This window comes from Macaca mulatta, chromosome 1 (genome assembly GCF_049350105.2).
Source record: "Macaca mulatta isolate MMU2019108-1 chromosome 1, T2T-MMU8v2.0, whole genome shotgun sequence".
Taxonomy (NCBI): Eukaryota; Metazoa; Chordata; class Mammalia; order Primates; family Cercopithecidae; genus Macaca; species Macaca mulatta.
The window spans coordinates 208,263,503-208,282,904 of record NC_133406.1 but is presented as its reverse complement, the minus strand read 5'-3'; the positions used below and the strand labels follow the sequence as shown (position 1 = coordinate 208,282,904).

Here is a 19,402-nt window from a genome sequence, read left to right as displayed (position 1 = left end):
GTTTAGACCATTCTCCTGCCTCAGCCTCCCGAGTAGCTGGGACTACAGGCGCCCGCCACCTCGCCCGGCTAGTTTTTTGTATTTTTTAGTAGAGACGGGGTTTCACCGTGTTAGCCAGGATGGTCTAGATCTCCTGACCTCGTGATCCGCCCGTCTCGGCCTCCCAAAGTGCTGGGATTACAGGCTTGAGCCACCGCGCCCGGCCGATATTTTCACTTTTAAATAGTCTTTTTTTTTTCTGTGTATTTACTCAGAGGAATATTTAGCTTATTAAGATACAAACACAGGTTGGGCGTGGTGGCTCACGCCTGTAATCCCAGCACTTTGGGAGGATGAGGCAGGCAGATCACAAAGTCAGGAGTTCAAGACCAGCCTGGCCAATATGGTGAAACCCTGTCTCTACTAAAAATACAAAATAAATAAGCTGGGCGTGGCACACGCCTGTAATACCAGCTACTCAGGAGGCTGAGGCAGGAAAATTGCTTGAACCCGGGAGGTGGAGGTTGTGGTGAGCTGAGATCACGCCACTGTACTCCAGCCTGGGTGACAGAGGGAGATTCCATTTCAAAAAAAAAAAAAAGATACAAATACATTTTTTTTCTTCTTTTTTTGAGACGGAATTTTGTTCTTGTTGCCCAGGCTGGAGTGCAATGCGCAATCTCGGCTCACCGCAACCTCTGCCTCCCGGGTTCAAGCAATTCTCCTGCCTCAGCCTCCGGAATAGCTGGGATTACAGGCGTCTGCCACCACGCCCAGCTAATTTTTTGTATTTTTAGTAGAGACGGGGTTTCTGCACGTTTCCCAGGCTGGTCTTGAACTCCTGACCTCAGGTGATCTGACCTCCTCGGCCTCCCAAAGTGCTGGGATTACAGGCATGAGCCGCTGCGCCCAACACATCATTTTTTTTTTTTTAAGGAATGCCTGTAGTCCTAGCTACTGGGGAGGCTAAGGCCCAGGAGTTAAAAGACCAGCAGAGGAAACATAGAGCCCATCTCCCACCCAAAAAAGAACACCTCACATACAACCCATGACACTGGTCCTGTAAGTCTACAGTGGACCAATGTGCAACATGAGACATCTCATTTTCATGATAATAGTAAAACGCAGAAAGATCATGTAAATTGACAGTTTCAGAATAATCCTCCCTCACTCTGGAAGTAGAGAATAGGGATAAGAAATGCGTATCATACAATTTTCCCCCCAGTTAATCAGTTAACAAATTTGCCTAATAGTTTCCATGTAAATTTAAAGGAAAATTATATTAAAATGAAACTCCTCAAGGTTGTAAGATACAAATTACATATTTATTTTATTTTATTTTGCTATTTTGTAGAGATGGTGGGTCTCATTATATTTCCCAGGCTGGTCTTGAACTCCTGGCCTGAAATGATCCTCCCACCTCAGCCTCCCAGAGTGCTGGGATTACAGGAATGAGCCACTGTGTCCAGCCTGATTTTTATTTTATAAAAGTTTCAAACATATACAAAAGTAAAAAGAGAATGGTATAATTAACCTCCATGCATCCATGACCTAGTCCCACAACCTCTAACTCATGGCCTGTCTCATGTCTGTATCCTTATCCCTAACCCACTCCCTTTATTACTTTTAAACCAATCTCAGACATCATATGTTTTCACTTGTAAATCGTTCAGAATGTGTCCTTAAAATAGTATAGGAAAAAACTACAATACTATTGTCATACCAAAATTGAACAATAATTATTTATTTATTTATTTATTTATTTTTGAGACAGGGTCTCACACTGTTGCCTAGACTGGAGTGCAGTGGCACAATCTTGGCTCACTGCAACTTTCACCTCACGGGTTCAAGCGATTCTACCACCTCAGCCTCCCAAAACGCTGGGATTACAGGCATGCGCCACCACACCTGGCTATTTTTTTTTTTACTTTTGGTAGAGATGGGGTTTTACCATGTTGGCCAAGCTGGTCTCAAGCCCCTGACCTCAAGTGATTTTCCTCCAAGAAAAAAGCTTAAATATTAAATACTTTTACTTTGAAATTGTGTACAGTTTTAAAATATAGTACTATTTTACATTTAAAATCTAATGACCCTAATGCATTAAATTAAAAAAAAAAAAAAAGGCACGGCAGGCCAGGCACAGTGGCTTACGCCTGTAATCCCAGTACTTTGGGAGGTAGAGGCGGGCGGATCACGAGGTCAGGAGTTCGAGACCAGCCTGACCAACATGGTGAAACCCTGTCTCTACTAAAAACACAAAAATTAGCTAGGCGTTCTGGTGCGTGTCTATAATCCCAGCTACTCAAGAGACTGAGGCAAGAGAATTGCTTGAACCCAGGAGGTGGAGGTTGCAGTGAGCAGAGATTGCGTCTTGCACTCCAGCCTGGGCGAGAGTGAAACTCCATCCCAAAAAAAAAAAAAAAAAAGCATGGCAGTCTGTATCAGTCTGAATTTACCCAACTTGCTTTTTTTTATTTTTATTTTTTATTTATTTATTTATTTATTTTTTTGAGACGGAGTCTCGCTCTGTCACCCAGGCTGGAGTGCAGTGGCCGGATCTCAGCTCACTGCAAGCTCCGCCTCCCGGGTTCACGCCATTCTCCTGCCTCAGCCTCCCGAGTAGCTGGGACTACAGGCGCCTGCCACCTCGCCTGGCTAAGTTTTTGTATTTTTTTTTTAGTAGAGACGGGGTTTCACTGTGTTACCCAGGATGGTCTCGATCTCCTGACCTCGTGATCCGCCCGTCTCGGCCTCCCAAAGTGCTGGGATTACAGGCTTGAGCCACCGCGCCCGGCTGCTTTTTTTTATTTTTTATTTATTTATTTTTTTAGACGGAGTCTCGCTCTGTCGCCCAGGCTGGAGTGCAGTGGCGCCATCTCAGCTCACTGCAAGTTCTACCTCCTGGGTTCACACCATTCTCCTGCCTCAGCCTCCCGAGTAGGTGGGACTACAGGCGCCTGCCACCATGCCCGGCTAATTTTTTGTATTTTTTAGCAGAGAAGGGGTTTCACTGGGTTAGCCAGGATGGTCTCGATCTCCTGATCTCGTGATCTGCCCGCCTTGGCCTCCCATAGTGCTGGGATTACAGGCATGAGCCACCATGCCCAGCCGAATTTACCCAACTTTCTAAATATATCAAATACTGAAGTTAAAGTTCTATACTTAGAATTACATTGACAATCTAGTCTTAATAAAATTTCTTTCATCTGTTATTTTTTGGGCTCACCAACTCTTTGTGCATTCTTTTTATTTCATAATTTTTTTTAAGTTTATTTTTTTCTTGTTTCCAGTGGGATTGGATTGGATTCTTTCTGTTATTAGAATTGTTATTATGAACTTTGAAGGGGTGGCCTGCCCCTCCACACCTGTGGGTGTTTCTCGTTAGGTGGAACGAGAGACTTGAGAAAAATAAGACACAGAGACAAAGTATAGAGAAAGAAAAGCAGGGGCCCAGGGGACCGGCGCTCAGCTTACAGAGGACCCACGCCGGCACCGGCCTCTGAGTTCCCTTAGTATTTATAGATAATTATCTTTACCATCTTAAAGATAAGGGAGTGGCAGGACAATAGGATCGTTTTTAGGGAGGAAATTAGCAGTAAGACATAAGAACAAGGATCTCTGTGACATGAATAAGTTTAAAGGAAAATCCTGTGCCTTGAGATAAACCTTTTAGCAACATTGTTTCATCCTATCACATGGGGATAAACCTTGGACAATACCTAGCTTTTCTAGGAACAAAGACACACCCTGCCCGCCCCAAATCCATTAAACCTTGAGTTACCACAGCACATGTCTCTCGTAAGGACAAGGTTGGGGGTAGGGTCACAGATTAACAGCATCTCAAATACAGAACAAAATGGAGTCTCTTATGTCTACTTCTTTCTATATAGACACAGTAACAGGCTGATCTCTTTCTTTTCCCCACAAACTTTCCAATGATTTAATCAAAGCGTCTCTTGACAGATGATCTGCCCCGGATGCGATTCAAGTGCCCGTACTGCCCACATGTGGTGAAGCGGAAGGCAGACCTAAAGCGCCACCTTCGCTGTCATACAGGAGAAAAGCCCTATCCATGTCAAGCCTGCGGAAAAAGATTTAGCAGACTAGACCATCTAAGTAGCCATTTTCGAACAGTATGTATTATTTTTTTTTCATCGTTTTACTAATTCTTTTTTGTTTTCTTTGTTTGTTTGTTTGTTTTGAGATGGAGTCTCGCTCTGTCGCCCAAGCTAGAGTGTAGTGGCGCGATCTCGGCTCACTGCAACCTCTGCCTCCTGGGTTCACGCCATTCTCCTGCCTCAGCTTCCCTAATAGCTGGGACTACAGGTGCCTGCCACCACGCCCAGCTAATTTCTTTTTTTTTTTTTTTTTTTTTTGGATTTTTAGTAGGGACAGGGTTTCACTGTGTTAGCTAAGATGGAGTTTTTGTTTTCTTGAGATGGAGTTTCACTCGTTGCCCAGCCAACAATCTCAGCTCACTGCAACCTCTGCCTCCCGGGTTCAAGCAATTCTCCCGCCTCAGCCTCTCGAGTAGTTGGGATTACAGGGGTGTGCCACGCCCGGCTAATTTTTGTATTTTTAGTAGAGATGGGGTTTCACTACATTGGCCTGGCTGATCTCCAACACCTGACCTCAGGTGATTCACCTGCTTTCGCCTCCCAAAAGTGCTGGGATTACAGGCATGAGCCACCACGCTCGGCCTTGTTTTGTTTTGTTTTGTTTTGTTTTGTTTTGTTTTGTTTTGTTTTGTTTTGTTTTGTTTGAGACAGGGTCTCTCTCTATCGCCCAGGCTGGAGTGCAGTGGCACCATCTCAGCTCACTGCAGCCACAACTTCTCAGGCTCAAATTATCCTTCCTCCTCAGCCTCCTGAGTAGCTGGGACTACAGGCCTGCACCAACACGCCGGGCTAATTTTTGTATTTTTTTTTTTTTTGAGACGGAGTCTTGCTCTGTCGCCCAGGCTGGAGTGCAGTGGCCGGATCTCAGCTCACTGCAAGCTCCGCCTCCCAGGTTTAAGCCATTCTCCTGCCTCAGCCTCCCGAGTAGCTGGGACTACAGGCGCCCGCCACCTCGCCCGGCTAGTTTTTATTTTTTATATTTTTTAGTAGAGACGGGGTTTCACCATGTTAGCCAGGATGGTCTCGATCTCCTGACCTCGTGATCCGCCCGTCTCGGCCTCCCAAAGTGCTGGGATTACAGGCTTGAGCCACCGCGCCCGGCTAATTTTTGTATTTTTGTATTTTTTGTAGAGATGGGATTTCATCATGTTGCCCAGGCTGGTCTTGAACTCCTGGGGTCAAGTGATCCACCTGCCTCGGCCTCCCAAAATGGTAGGGTTACAGGCGTGAGCCATCACACCTGACCCATCATTTTACTTCTTAAGAAATATGTACATTTGGCCAGGCGCAGTGGCTCACACCAGTAATCCCAGCACTTTGGGAGGCCAAGGCGGGCAGATGGCTTGAGGCCAGTTCAGTTCAAGACCAGCCTGGCTAAAATGGTGAAACCCCATCCACCAAAAATACAAAAATTAGTGTGGTGTGGTAGCTCACACCTGTAATCCCAGCTACTCAGGAGGCTGAGGCACAAGAATCGCCTGAACCCAGGAAGTGGAGGTTACAGTGAGCTAAGATCAAGCCACTGCACTCCAGCCTGGATGACACAGTGAGACCCTGTGTTAAAAAAAAAAAAAAAAAAAAAAAAATGGCCGGGCGCGGTGGCTCAAGCCTGTAATCCCAGCACTTTGGGAGGCCGAGGAGGGCGGATCACAAGGTCAGGAGATCGAGACCACAGTGAAACCCCGTCTCTACTAAAAATACAAAAAATTAGCCGGGCGCGGTGGCGGGCGCCTGTAGTCCTAGCTACTCAGGAGGCTGAGGCAGGAGAATGGCGTGAACCCAGGAGGCGGAGCTTGCAGTGAGCCGAGATCGCGCCACTGCACTCCAGCCTGGGCAACAGCGTGAGACTCCGTCTCAAAAAAAAAAAAAAAAAAAAAAGTACATTTATGGGCTTTAGGATCATCTCATTTGCTGAGGGAAATATTTTCACACAACTCTACCATATTTAAAATTTCTCCAACTTAGTGTTTTTACTTTGCACATAAAGCATAATTATATATATTGATTTTATTGTCCTTTTAGACCTTGAAGTGGGGTATATTCTTTTCATGGTAAATAGTTTTATATTTCCATTTTAATTCACTTAGTCTAACATGTTTTTATATACCGGTCTGTTCAGAGCCAAAGATAATGTAAACTGTATAAATGTTTTAAGTGTCTAGGTCAGAATCACCACTGCAGATACTCAGCATCTACCAGTGATTACTGAATCCTTGTCTGGAAGGATCTCAGTCTAGTTGCTGCTGTCCAACCAGAGAGGGTCTTCACTATACCTGCTTTCTTTCTTTTTTTTTTTTGGAGACAGAGTCTTGCTCTGTTGCCCAGGCTGGAATGTAATGGTGTGATCTTGGCCCACTGCAACCTCTGCCTCCCAGATTCAAGCAATTCTCCTGCCTCAGCCTCCCAAGTAGTTGGGACTACAGGTGCCCACCTAGTTTTTGTATTTATTATTTTTTTTTTTCTCTTTTTTGAGACGGAATCTGGCTCTGTCGCCCAGTCTGGAGTGTAGTGGCCAGATCTCGGCTCACTGCAAGCTCCGCCTCCCGGGTTTACGCCATTCTCCTGCCTCAGCCTCCTGAGTATCTGGGACTACAGGCGCCCGCCACCTCGCCCGGCTAGTTTTTTGTATTTTTTAGTAGAGACGGAGTTTCACCGTGTTAGCCAGGATGGTCTTGATGTCCTGACCTCGTGATCCACTTGTCTCGGCCTCCCAAAGTGCTGGGATTGCAGGCTTGAGCCATCGCACCTGGCCAGTTTTTGTATGTTTAGTAGAGGTGGGGTTTCACCATGTTGGCCAAGCTGGTCTTGAATTCCTGACCTTGAGTGATCCATCCACCTCGGCCTCCCAAAGTACTGGGATTACAGGCATGAGCCACCACACCTGCTGGTCTTATATTTTTAGATATCCGATGGTCTCAGGAATTTGTATTGGTTTATTATGTCTGGATCCACAATTATTATTCTTTTTGATACTCAAATTTTCAGTTTTATCCAGTGAACAGTCTCTACCTTGACACTGGCTCTTGTCTCCTTTTGTCACAACTCCATTAAATTTTGAAAGTGTCCTTGTTCTCTGACTCCAAAAGAGGCCAAGACTCACTTTGTACTTTCCCTACAACAGAGCTGGAACCAGCCATTTCTCAATCCGTTTCCTTTAATGGAAAGTGAAATTAGAGCTCAAAGTCTGGGCAATCATTGTTATGGAGGTGTCATTTCTTTTACACTATTTCAGTGGATGGAGTTAGAAGATATATGTTTTGGAGGGATGGACATGAATCTGTATCAGAGCTTGTAACAAAAACAATACCACATTTGATACCCATAGTTTTTTGTTTTGTTTTGTTTTTGAGACAGAGTCTCGCTCTGTCATCCAGGCTGGAGTACAGTGGCATGATCTCAGCTCACCACAACCTCCACCTGCTAAGTTCAAGAGATTCTCCTGCCTTGGCCTCCCGAGTAGCTGGGATTACAAGCACACACCACCATACCCAGCTACTTTTTTTTTTTTTTTTTTTTTAATTTTTAGTAGAGACAGGGTTTTACCATGTTGGCCAGGCTGGTCTTGAACTCCTGGCCTCAAGTGATCCACCCACCTCCACCTCCCAAAGTGCTGGGATTACAGGTGTGAGTCACCACGCCCAATCTAGTAGACATAATATTACTATCTCAGGAGAAATCAGGATTCATTCAAATCGTGTACTTTCAGTGTTTACTGATTAATATGTCAACAGTTATGCACAGGATAATAACTGTACTAGTGGTAGTTACATACGCTTTCCTACATATTTTACCAGGCTATATTAGCTTTCTTGGATTTTTTTTTTTTGAGATGGAGTCTCACTCTGTCATCTAAGCTGGAGTGTAGTGGCGCGATCTCAGCTTACTGCAACCTCCGCCTCCCAGGCTCAAGTGATTCTCCTTCCTCAGCCTCCTGCATAGCTGGGATTACAGACGTGTGCCACCATGCCCAGCTAATTTTTGTATTTTTTTTTTGGTAAAAATGGAGTTTTACCATGTTAGCCAGGCTGGTCTCAAACTCCTGACCTGAAGTGATCCAACCACCTTGGCCTCCCAAAGTGCTGGAATTACAGGTGTGGACCACCGTGTCCAGCTTCTTGGGTATTTTTACTGTGTTTGGTGGCCTACTTCTACACTGTCCTGACTTTATTTATTTATTTATTTATTTATTTATTTTTGAGATGGAGTCTTGCTCTGTTGCCCAGGCTGGAGCACAGTGGTGCAATCTTAGCTCACTGCAAGTTCCACCTCCCGGGTTCACGCCATTCTCCTGCCTCAGCCTCCTGAGTAGCTGGTACTACAGGCACCCGCCACCAGGCCTGGCTAATTTTTTTTTTTTTTTTTGATTTTTAGTAGAGACGGGGTTTCACCGTGTTAGCCAGGATGGTCTCGATCTCTTGACCTCAAGCGACCCGCCCGCCTCGGCCTCCCAAAGTGCTGCGATTACAGGCGTGAGCCACCGTGCCCGGCCTATACAATTAATTTTTATAATTTTTAGATTAGAACCCATAATCTACTGTTCTGACAGCTGTTGAACAAAGTTGTTTATTACTAATTATAATACCTAATTATTCCTCAACTACAGCTGTTTACCAAGGCATTTTACACGTTAACTCATTTGGTCCTCATGTTAGCCCTGTGAGTGGTATTCCCATTAGCCACAGGAAGCAAGCAAAGATAATACTACGCTGATACGTAGAACCAGCACCATAGTAGTTGTTTATGACGAGTGTCCAGTAGAATTAGTCAGGTTTCTCATCTGTCTGGGTGGTGCCCATATCTTACCAGTTAAATATTTTAACTGTCACCCTAAAGCAAGTTTATATAATGTTTTAAATTACTTGCTCCAAGATACATGGTTAGTAAGTGACGAAGATAGTAAATGACTAGAACCCCAAGCCTTCCAATCCCTGTGTGGTCCTCTCTCCAGCAGATCTTTTATTAATAAAAATGGCAAGTACTCCTTCTATCTAAAATATTGATACATTTAAATTTTTACAATATTTATCTTTCTCTAGTAAAATAACAAAAAATTAATACACAAAACAAGAGAGATTCCACCCCCACCACCACCTCAAATTAAGATATGTTCAGACTGGACAACATAGCAAGACCCTTTCTCTAAAAAATTTTTTTTTTTTTTTTTTTTTTTTTTTTTTGTTGAGACAGAGTCTCGCTTTGTCACCCAGACTGGAGTGCAGTGGCCGGATCTCAGCTCACTGCAGGCTCCACCTCCCGGGTTCACGCCATTCTCCTGCCTCAGCCTCACGAGTAGCTGGGACTATAGACGCCTGCCACCTCGCCCGGCTAGGTTTTTGTATTTTTTAGTAGAGACTGGGTTTCACCATGTTAGCCAAGATGGTCTCGATCTCCTGACCTCGTGATCCGCCCGTCTCGGCCTCCCAAAGTGCTGGGATTACAGGCTTGAGCCACAGCGCCCGGCCAATTTCTTTTAATTAGCCAGGTGTGGTGGCATGCATCTGTAATCCCAGCTCCTTGGTAGGTTGGGATGGGAGGATTGCTTGAGCCTGGGAGGTTGAGGCTGCAGTGAGCTATGGTCACCACAACACCCTAGCCTGGGTGACAGAGGGAGACCCTATCTTAAAAATAAAAAGTATGCTGGACACAGTGGCTCACGCCTGTAATCCCAGCACTGTGGGCATCCGAGGCAGATGGATGACAAGGTCAGGAGTTCAAGACCAGCCTGACCAACATGACCTATCTCTACTAAAAATACAAAAATTAGCTGGGCATGGTGGCGTGTGCCTGTAATACCAGCTACTCAGGAGGCAGAAGTAAGAGAATTGCTTGAGCCCGGGAGGCGGAAGTTGTAGCAAGCTGACATTGCGCTATTGCACTCCAGCCTGGGCGACAGAGTAAGATGCTGTCTCAAAAATAAATAAATAAATAAATAATAAAAATAAATAAGTGCATGGTGCATGTAAGTGTTTGCAATTATTATTATCATAGGAAGTATCCTGTTGTTACCTCAGATACCCAAATGCTATTGGATTAAGGGATAAGTGAAATTATTATGTAATATTAATAATAAAAAACATGATAGCCACTATTTAGAGAAAGCTGATGTTTTTCTGTGACATCAATTTGCCACTAAAACCCTTGATCTTTTTCTAATAATAGATGTTAATTTGAGTTTAATGCATGGCTTTGAACATCTTAAGTTTATGAACTGGTACCTAAAATATCAAACTGTCCTGCTTTTGAAAAATCACTTTTATCACTATTTAAATCTCTACACAGATTCACCAGGCATGTAAACTCATCTGCAGAAAATGTAAACGTCATGTGACAGATCTAACAGGGCAAGTGGTACAGGAGGGAACCAGGCGCTACAGACTGTGTAATGAGTGTCTTGCAGAATTTGGCATAGACAGCCTCCCCATTGACTTGGAAGCTGAACAACATCTTATGTCCCCATCAGATGGAGATAAGGATTCCAGATGGCACTTGAGTGAAGATGAGAATAGATCCTATGTGGAGATTGTAGAAGATGGGTCTGCTGATCTGGTCATCCAACAGGTTGATGATAGTGAAGAAGAAGAAGAAAAAGAAATTAAGCCCAACATTAGGTAGCTGTAATGTGAACCAACAGAGCTGGCATGTCTGCAATTTACATTGACTTCCTGTATCTCTCTCTTTCTGTGGTCAGAGTCTAGTTAACAAATTTATCATACTGACTTTAAAGAAATGATCTGATATAACTTGCATGCTTTCTGAACAGGCCATTGTATCTATTCTGAACTTTGTTGCCCTAAAATGTGTTGCTGCACTGGAAAGAAAGAACTAGCTTGAGTTGGCATGATGGATGAACAATTATCCTCTTACTTTCATTACAATCCTCTTTATTACAGAGATACCCTTTTTCTTTTAATATTGGAAGATCTACTTAGCAAACTTTTTTCAAAGAAAATACTTTAAATAAATTCACCACATCCAAACTTTATGTAAGACAATTTCAAGGTGTTTCAAAAACACATATACAACCAATGTTTAATTTCACAGGAAACCAGTTAAGAGCACATTTAAAGATCTGGCAACCCACCTGACTAGACAAATTAGTCTTTGTATTAATTTGAGATCTGAAACAATCTGTCATTACTCTGATATCCTGAACGTTTAAGGATTATGGAAGAAGACTAAAATGTTTGAAATCATTCATATTTGACATTTTTATCATTAGGTTAAAATTACTCTCAGTATTGTTAAAAACAAAACAAACAATAAAAAAAATGAAAGTAGAGGCTGACCAAAGATTAAATGCAGATATTTTCTTAAAGCAGGAAACTAATGTTGCCTAAAAGTCAAGGCAGTTTGTGAAGACGATCTGTCAATATGGTTATCCATCTCTCTAAAGAAAAACAGGCCAGGCGCGGTGGCTCACGCCTATAATCCCAATACTTTGAGAGGCCAACGCAGGCGTATCACTTGAGGTCAGGAGTTTAAAACCAGCCTGGCCAACATGGTGAAACCTCATCTCTACTAAAAAATATAAAATTAGCCGGGCATGGTGGCGCATGCCTATAATCTCAGCTACTCGGGAGGCTGAGGCAGGAGAATTACTTGAACCTGGGAGGCAGAGGTTGCAGTGAGCCAAGATCATACCATTGCACTCCAGCCTGGGCAACAAGAGAGAAACCCCCCCCCCCAAAAAAAAGGAAAATAAACTAGGAGGTTCTTACCATATTTGAGTGATTTCTAATATTATGTAGTGCTATATTATTTATACAGTACTCTCTCACATATTTTCTCAATCAGTGAGGTGGATACTATCTCCGATTTACAAATGAGGAAATTAAGGTCAGAAAGTTTGAGAGAGAAAGCTGATGACTGGACAGGGTCTGATTTTAAACAATCCTCTTTCAACATTCTCTCCCTGTATGTCTCCTGAAATGGCAAAGAATAGAAGTCAAACCTCACCAGTTGGCAGTAATTATAAAAATAAGCCAATCAGAATTAGAAAGTATGAAAGGAGGAATTGAATCATTTTCAACAACATATAATATCTTGATCTAGAGATTTTCAAATAGTGCTAAGTAATGTCCCTACAGTACCTATTGGTATGTTTTTATGTCAAGTTATTTATATGTAAATATAAAGTATAAAACTATTTGAACAAATTATTCACTTAAGTACATTGAACATTTTTGCTTCTCTTGTTTATATATTTTCAAGACAAATTTTCTCCTAATATACAAAGTTTAAACTTCTCCCCTTTGGGCTGGGCACGGTGGCTCACACCTGTAATCCCAGCACTTTGGGAGGCTGAGGCGGGTGGATCTCCTGAGGTCAGGAGTTCGAGACCAGGCTGACCAACATGGAGAAACCCCATCTCTACTAAAAATACAGAATTAGCCCGACGTGGTGGTGCATGCCTGTAATCCCAGCTACTCGGAAGGCTGAGGCAGGAGAATCACTTGAACCCAGGAGGCAGAGGTTGCAGTGGACTGAGATTGTGCCATTGCACTCCAGCCTGGGCAGCAAGCGTGAAACTCTGTCACAAAAAACAAAAAACAAAAAATTAAAAAACCAAAAAACTTCTCCCCTGCCTGAATTATGAAACATTCCAAAATTACAGCTAAATTAGAGAAGCATTGTTTTAGTTCTAAAGGTAAAATCTAAATATCTGAAGTAAAGAGCTGAACTTCATAAAGGTCTCTTCTGCAAGTTATCACAGTGGAGCTTGATAGAATTTCATTGTATATGGAGAGGTACCGTCTATTTTACTGTATTTTTAAATGCCATTTTTAAATGACATACCTCAAAATGATACTTTTTATGTTATTATCTTCTCTTGTTCTTTCATTAATTATTGTCCTTGATACCGATTTCTAGGCTAAATTGGTTACTTTCTTTTAAAAATTTTAAAAATAGATGAATAACCATTTGTTTCATGGTACTTAACTGAGACTTTTTCAAGATTCCCTTGATGGCACATTTCCAGTTGCTTCAAGACTGGATGATAGGCATTGAGTTCTCTGTTCTCCCAACATGGCTGTTCCTAAATCAGGATTCTGTTTTTTTTTTGAGACGGAGTCTCGCTCTGTTGCCCAAGCTGGAGTGCAATGGCGTGATCTCAGCTCACCTCAACCTCCGCCTCCCGGGTTCAAATGATTCTCCTGCCTCAGCCTCCTGAGTAGCTGGAACTACAGGCACGTGCCACCATGTCAGGCTAATTTTTGTATTTTTAGTAGAGATGGGGTTTCGCTATGTTGGCCAGGCTGGTCTCGAACTCCTGACCTCGTGATCCCCGCCCCCGCCCCAGCCTCCCAAAGTGCTGGGATTACAGGCGTGAGCCACCATGCCCAGCCTAAATCAGGATTCTTAACAATTAAAGTGTATCTGAATGAGGAAGGAAATGCTTGTCATTCTCTAGTCTTACCAGAGTAATACTGACACCTTTTGAAATTAAAACCTGATTCTTTAGTTGTTGGAGCCAATAGGAAAAATGGCTGATTTGAACTTCATTCATATCAATGAAGTAGTGCTTGCATGTGTATACTCTAATGCACTTTATTTAGTCTATGATCTAAATGTCCTTTTATGCTATTATCTTCTGCATGCAAACTTTACATACATCAGCATGAATATCAGCAACATTCACTGAACACACTGCCACCAGCACTTGTTATTGCCTTTTCAGAAATAATGCTTTCTCATAATTGTTTATAACAAGCATCAAATGATCCCCACAAAACAACGATCGAGTTCACCAAACTAGACAAATCTGTTGTATCATTTTAACATCATAAAAGAACATTTAAGACATGTCTGTAAGTTGTAAATAATGCCTCCAGTTATCATATCATATATATCTAAGACATTAGAGACCGGTTATTTTCTACAGTGAAACTGTCTATTGATGATTTGAGAAAATTGAATTCTTTGGTTTTTACATGTGGGCAAATGTTACATAGGGGTATAATCTGTTTAAATAAGCTTTATTTATGCCAAGGATTTTTTTTTTTTAATATCAAGACTTGGTTAGACCAAAGTTTGCTCTTGCAGGAATGCCATTTATCAACTTCTGAATGCCCTTCTAACTCCATTACTCTCAAGAGTGTCTGGGTATAGGATGAAGCATTACAAAAAGAAAGCACCACTGCAGTCATGCCTAGTGTCTGGAAGAAACAAAATGGACTAGATCTGCAGTTTAAAGTAATTTTTTAACCTGAGAAACTCTTCAAATGAATTATTTCCTAGAGATGCTCAAATTTAAGGGATGAACTCTAAAATCAGAGCTGCTCTGGTTAAAGCCCCCCACAAACCTTTCCCCAGACACCTCTGCAGAACTCAGGTGCACAACGTTGAAAACCATGGAATTAGACAACTTCTTGAATTCCCTTTGAGCGCTGCAGCCTCATTTCGTAACTCCTATTACTCACTGTGCTTATAAGCAGGTAACCATATGGTCTCTTAGTGAAGCAAATCACATCCTTAGCACATGATGTTCCTTCTATGGGTATCAGATCTTAAGACTTTTTAAAATTTAGGAACAAATTTTTCAATTTTTTTTTTTTTTTTTTTTTTTTTTTGAGACGGAGTCTGGCTCTGTCACCCAGGCTGGAGTGCAGTGGCTGCGATCTCGGCTCACTGCAAGCTCCGCCTCCCGGGTTTACGCCATTCTCCTGTCTCAGCCTCCCGAGTAGCTGGGACTACAGGCGCCCGCCACCTCGCCCGGCTAGTTTTTTGTATTTTTTAGTAGAGACGGGGTTTCACCGTGTTAGCCAGGATGGTCTCGATCTCCTGACCTCGTGATCCGCCCGTCTCGGCCTCCCAAAGTGCTGGGATTACAGGCTTGAGCCACCGCGCCCGGCCAAATTTTCCAATATTATATTTTCAGTAATGCAATCAAAATAAGCATAGTTACTGTTTTCTATATGGCTAAGTACTGACTAATGGATGAAAGAAGTTTGGTGCTTCAATTATTTATGAGCTCAGAACTCAATTATTAAGTTATTTTGCCAGGTCATGCCAAGATTTATTGAAATTTCCACTCATATTGGTTTTCAAAAAATTTTTTTAGTCCTAAAATTAAATAAGTATGGAAAATCACTAAAAGCAGTGTAGCATAAGATGTGTTTAACTGGGAAGGGCGATAATAATAGGTACAGGAGGCGGGGCGCGGTGGCTCATGCCTGTAATCCCAGCACTTTGGGAGGCCGAGGTGGGCGGATCATGAGGTCAGGAGTTAGAGACCAGCCTGGCCAACATGGTGAAACCCCATCTCTACTAAAAATACAAAAAAAAAAAAAAAAAAAAAAAATCAGCCGGATATGGTGGCGTGCACCTGTAATCCCAGCTACTCCAGAGACTGAGGCAGGAGAATTGCTTAAACCCAGGAGGCAGAGGTTGCAGTGAGCCAAGATCATGCCACTGCACTCCAGTCTGGGCAACAGAGCAAGACTCTGACTCAAAAAAAAAAAAAAAAAAGAAAAATAGGTACAGGAGGACCAAACTTTAGATTATAAACAAAGTTTTATGTTATTTTATATGAGTGTATCAGTATTACTATTTATCGTTTATATAGCATTTTATATTTGCAAAGTGTTTAATAATTTTATGTTATTCTTTACATATCTGTGAAATAGGACAGTTATCCCACATGAAAGGTAAATAAATTGAGGCACAGAACAGTAAAAAAACCTAAAGGTCAGGCACGGTGGCTCACACCTGTAATCCCAGCACTTTGGGAGGCCGAGGCAGGTGGATCACTTTAGGTCAAGAGTTGGAGACCAGCCTGGGCAATATTGTGAAACCCCTTCTCTACTAAAAATACAAAAATTAGCCAGGCATGGCGGCGGGCATCTGTAATCCCAGCTACTCTGGGGACTGAGACAGGAGAATTGCTTGAACTCAGGAGGCGGAGGTTGCAGTGAGCCAAGATCACGGCACTGCACTCCAGGCTGGGTGGCAGAGCGAGATTCCATTAAAAAAAAAAAAAAAAAAAAAAAAAAAAGGAACCTAAGACAACCCAGTGAAATGGTGGCCAAAAAAATAGAAAATAGAATGATCACATTTTCTGAATCCTAGACCATCAGCGTAATTCACTGAGGTGTATTATGTATCACTCTATTTTATAGATGATTTTATACAAGTGATTGTTTTAAAGCTGACATCATTGTATGTGGATACATTCTATATAGAATAAATGTTATGTAAAGGACATGACTTTAGTTATCTCACAGGATCCAGAAACTTCCTGGCCGGTGGCACCTCTGCTTGGATTTTGCTTGTGCCTGTTGGGCTCATTCCACCCATGTGGCCTGGCAGGCTGTGCTCCACTGGTGGTACCGGCCTGGATCCCATGTCTGCCAAGGGTGAGCCAGGCACGGAGTGATGGGTGTGTGAGTGAGTGAGCGTGGGGTCCTGCCACTGCACACAACCAGGCACACTGGCTGCAGTGGGGTGGACAGCTCTCAGCGCTGGCACAGGCACCAGCTCCATGCGAGGCTGCAGCGAGACCAGATGTACCAAAAGCGGCTTCCACTGCGGGCACCAGCATCTGGACAAGGGGAATGCAGTGGTGCCCGAAAGCTCAGAGATGCAAGGAACTGCAGAGCCCCAAAGAGGGTGTTACAGCATGTCACAGCCCTGGCTCAGGGAGCCTCGAGGTCTGGGCTGCCAGAAGGGCTGCAGCTCTTCTCCTTCTTGTCGCCCCCAACGTGGTGAGCAGGGGGCGTGTTTGAGCCCTGCTTGTGTTACAGCTCTTTCGGTCCACCCTTCAGTGGGGCCCGAGTTCTTTTCCTGCATCCAAGAAGAATGAGGTACGCAGACAACTGGAGAGTGAGCAAGGCGGAAAGGAGCTTCACTGAGCAACAGAACAGCTCTCAGGAGTCCCAAAGTGGATAGCTCCTTTCCACAGGCAGGTCGACCTGATGAGTGTCCAGATGACCAGCTCTCACCCAAGAGGAGACCTGCAGGCAGGTCCTTTTAAGGAGACCGAAGTGGGTAGCTCCTTCCCACAGCTGGTAGTCCTGACAGTCGGCTGAGTCTGGCTGAGTCCAGGGGTTTTTATGGGCTCAGAAGGGAGGAAGTGCATGCTGCTTGGTCCATGGGTATCCATGGGCAGCCCAGAAAACACCACAAGTTCTTACCCCAGCCCTGGACTCCACCTGGAACTGCCAGCTCAGCCCCCAGGCTTCAGGCATTCACTGGCTTGAAAGTGGGATTTCACTGGGAACTCACCTTTTTCCACCCAGGAACCTATCGGCTTCCTACCATCAACATGCCCTCCATGGTGCCCACGCTGTTTGTGCCACAGGGCACTGCTGGCCTGAACTGAGTCACCCTCATACCCCCCTGGCTGGCCTCCCTTCCATGCACATGGGTGCCCAAAGTTTAGAGGGGGCCGAGGTGGCAGGGGGCTGGCGTGTCAGTGCCACCTCAGGCATGCTGAACCTGGCCAGGTCACGACAACACCTAGGTTTGGCCACAACTTTGCTCTGCAACAGAGCAGGTGCCGGGAGCAGAAACAGGCCAGGGAATGGGAGCAGGCACTTCTGAGCCTGTGGGGGCCGGAAGCTTCCCAAGCCCTGAAGAGTGCAGGGATGCCCAGGTCTGGAGCCGCAGCTGGATAGCTGCAGCTGTGCCCACGAGTGTGGGACTCCAGCCCTGCCAACTCAGTAGGGGCAGGGTTCCTGCCTGTAGCCAGCTCCTGCGGGCTCCCTGGAGCCGTGAGCCTCAGCTGCGTTTCCCCCACTGCAGCTGGCATCGCGGCAGCGGCTGTTACAGATGGGCCACCGATGCCTTTAGTTACAAGAGTTTTAATGATAAAATTTAGGTTATCACAGAAATGGTAGTATATAGCCAGCTGTTTTATATATTGTGAAGTATAAGTAACATATACAGCAAGAGAAGCAAGAGAAGCAAAGGGACTCTTGAAGTCAAAATATTTTGCAGTTACTGAAATAGTATAACACTTTTCCCTGCTCTTTTTTTTTTTTCCAAACCATCAAAATCCATTGCATACTTTATCACCTTTAACTAGGAAACCAGAGACTGGGTAAAGTGGCTTACGCCTGTAATCCCAGCACTTTGGGAGGCTGAGGTGGACAGATCATTTGAGGCCAAGAGTTCAAGACCAGCCTGGCCAACATGGTAAAACCCCGTCTCTATAAAAAGTACAAAAATTAGTCGGGCGTGGTGCCGCACGCCTGTGATCCCAGCTACTCGGGAGACAGAGGCACAAGAATTGCTTGAACCTGGGAGGTGGAGGTTGCAGGGAGCCGAGATCACACCACTGCACTCCAGCCTGGGTGACAGAGCAAGACTCTGTCTCAAAAAAAAAAAAAAAAAAAAAAAAAGGAAACCAGAGACCAGGGAAAAGCCCTTTACCTTTGCACTTAGCTAGATCATTTGCAAGCATGATTTTATACTTTGCCTGCCTTGCTCTTTCAGATTTCCAGATACACAATTCCATTATACATTGGGAAAATCATTTATTTCCTTGTTGATATTACTTACAGCTACTTATTTTCTTTATTAAAGAGAAACTTATTTTTATTCAGCCCATAAGGGAGAAAAGGGAACATTTCTGCCTAGACCAGAGATCCTCAACTTCGATTGCACATTAGAATCACCTGTGGAGCTTTTAAAATGTAGATGCCTAGGCAAATCGGAATCTCTGGCAGGTGGGGCTTGGGTGTAAGTATTTTTGCAAGCTAGGTTGGCTGGGCATGGTGGCTCATGTCCATAATCCCAGCACTTTGGGAGGCCAAGGAGAGTGGATCAGGAGGTCAAGAGATCGAGACCATCCCGGCCAATGTGGTGAAACCCCATCTCTACTAAAAATACAAAAATTAGCTGAGTGTGGTGGCACGAGCCTTTAGTCCCAGCTACTTAGGAGGCTGAGGCAGGAGAATTGCTTGAACCCGGGAGGCAGAGGTTGCAGTGAGCTGAGATCACACCACTACACTCCTGGCGACAGAACAAGACTCCGTCTCAAAAAAAAAAAAAAAAAAAACTAGGCTGGGTACAGTGGCTCATGCCCGTAATCCCCACACTTTGGGAGACTGAGGTAGGAGGACTGCTTGAGCCCAGGAGTTTGAGACCAGCCTGGGCAACATAACAAGACGCAGTCTCAGCAAAAAATTGAAAAATTAGGTGGGTGTGGTGGCACATGCCTGTAGTCTCACCTACTCAGGAGGCTCAGATGGGAGGATCACTTGAGCCTCAGGATCACTGAATGAAGGATGCAGTGAGCTATGATGGTGCCACTGCACTTCAGCCTGGATGATACAGCAAGATCTTGGCTCTAAAGATAAAAA

The 19,402-nt window shown here is 44.0% G+C and overlaps 2 protein-coding genes across 13 annotated transcripts in view; one reads left to right on the top strand and one right to left on the bottom strand.

Moving 5' to 3' along the window:
• The window catches only part of ZBTB8A (zinc finger and BTB domain containing 8A), a 66,515-nt gene extending 54,715 nt beyond the window's left edge, over positions 1-11,800 (top strand). For 8 of the 9 annotated variants that reach the window (XM_077964515.1, XM_077964540.1, XM_077964533.1 and 5 more), the window contains 2 exons: positions 3,943-4,112; positions 10,377-11,800. In XM_077964515.1, the coding sequence (XP_077820641.1) occupies positions 3,943-4,112; positions 10,377-10,709 (503 nt within the window). In that variant the 3' untranslated portion in view covers positions 10,710-11,800. The remainder of the gene's footprint in view (positions 1-3,942; positions 4,113-10,376) is intronic. The other variant, XM_028836425.2, reaches the window with a different exon arrangement.
• A 6,757-nt stretch (positions 11,801-18,557) lies between these two features.
• The window catches only part of ZBTB8OS (zinc finger and BTB domain containing 8 opposite strand), a 46,421-nt gene continuing 45,576 nt past the window's right edge, over positions 18,558-19,402 (bottom strand). For all 4 annotated transcript variants that reach the window (XR_013404358.1, XM_077964550.1, XM_077964568.1 and 1 more), the window contains one exon: positions 18,558-19,389. Coding sequence is in view for 2 of the 4 variants with exons in the window: in XM_077964550.1 (XP_077820676.1) it covers positions 19,271-19,389 (119 nt within the window). In the remaining 2 variants the exon portion in view is untranslated. The remainder of the gene's footprint in view (positions 19,390-19,402) is intronic.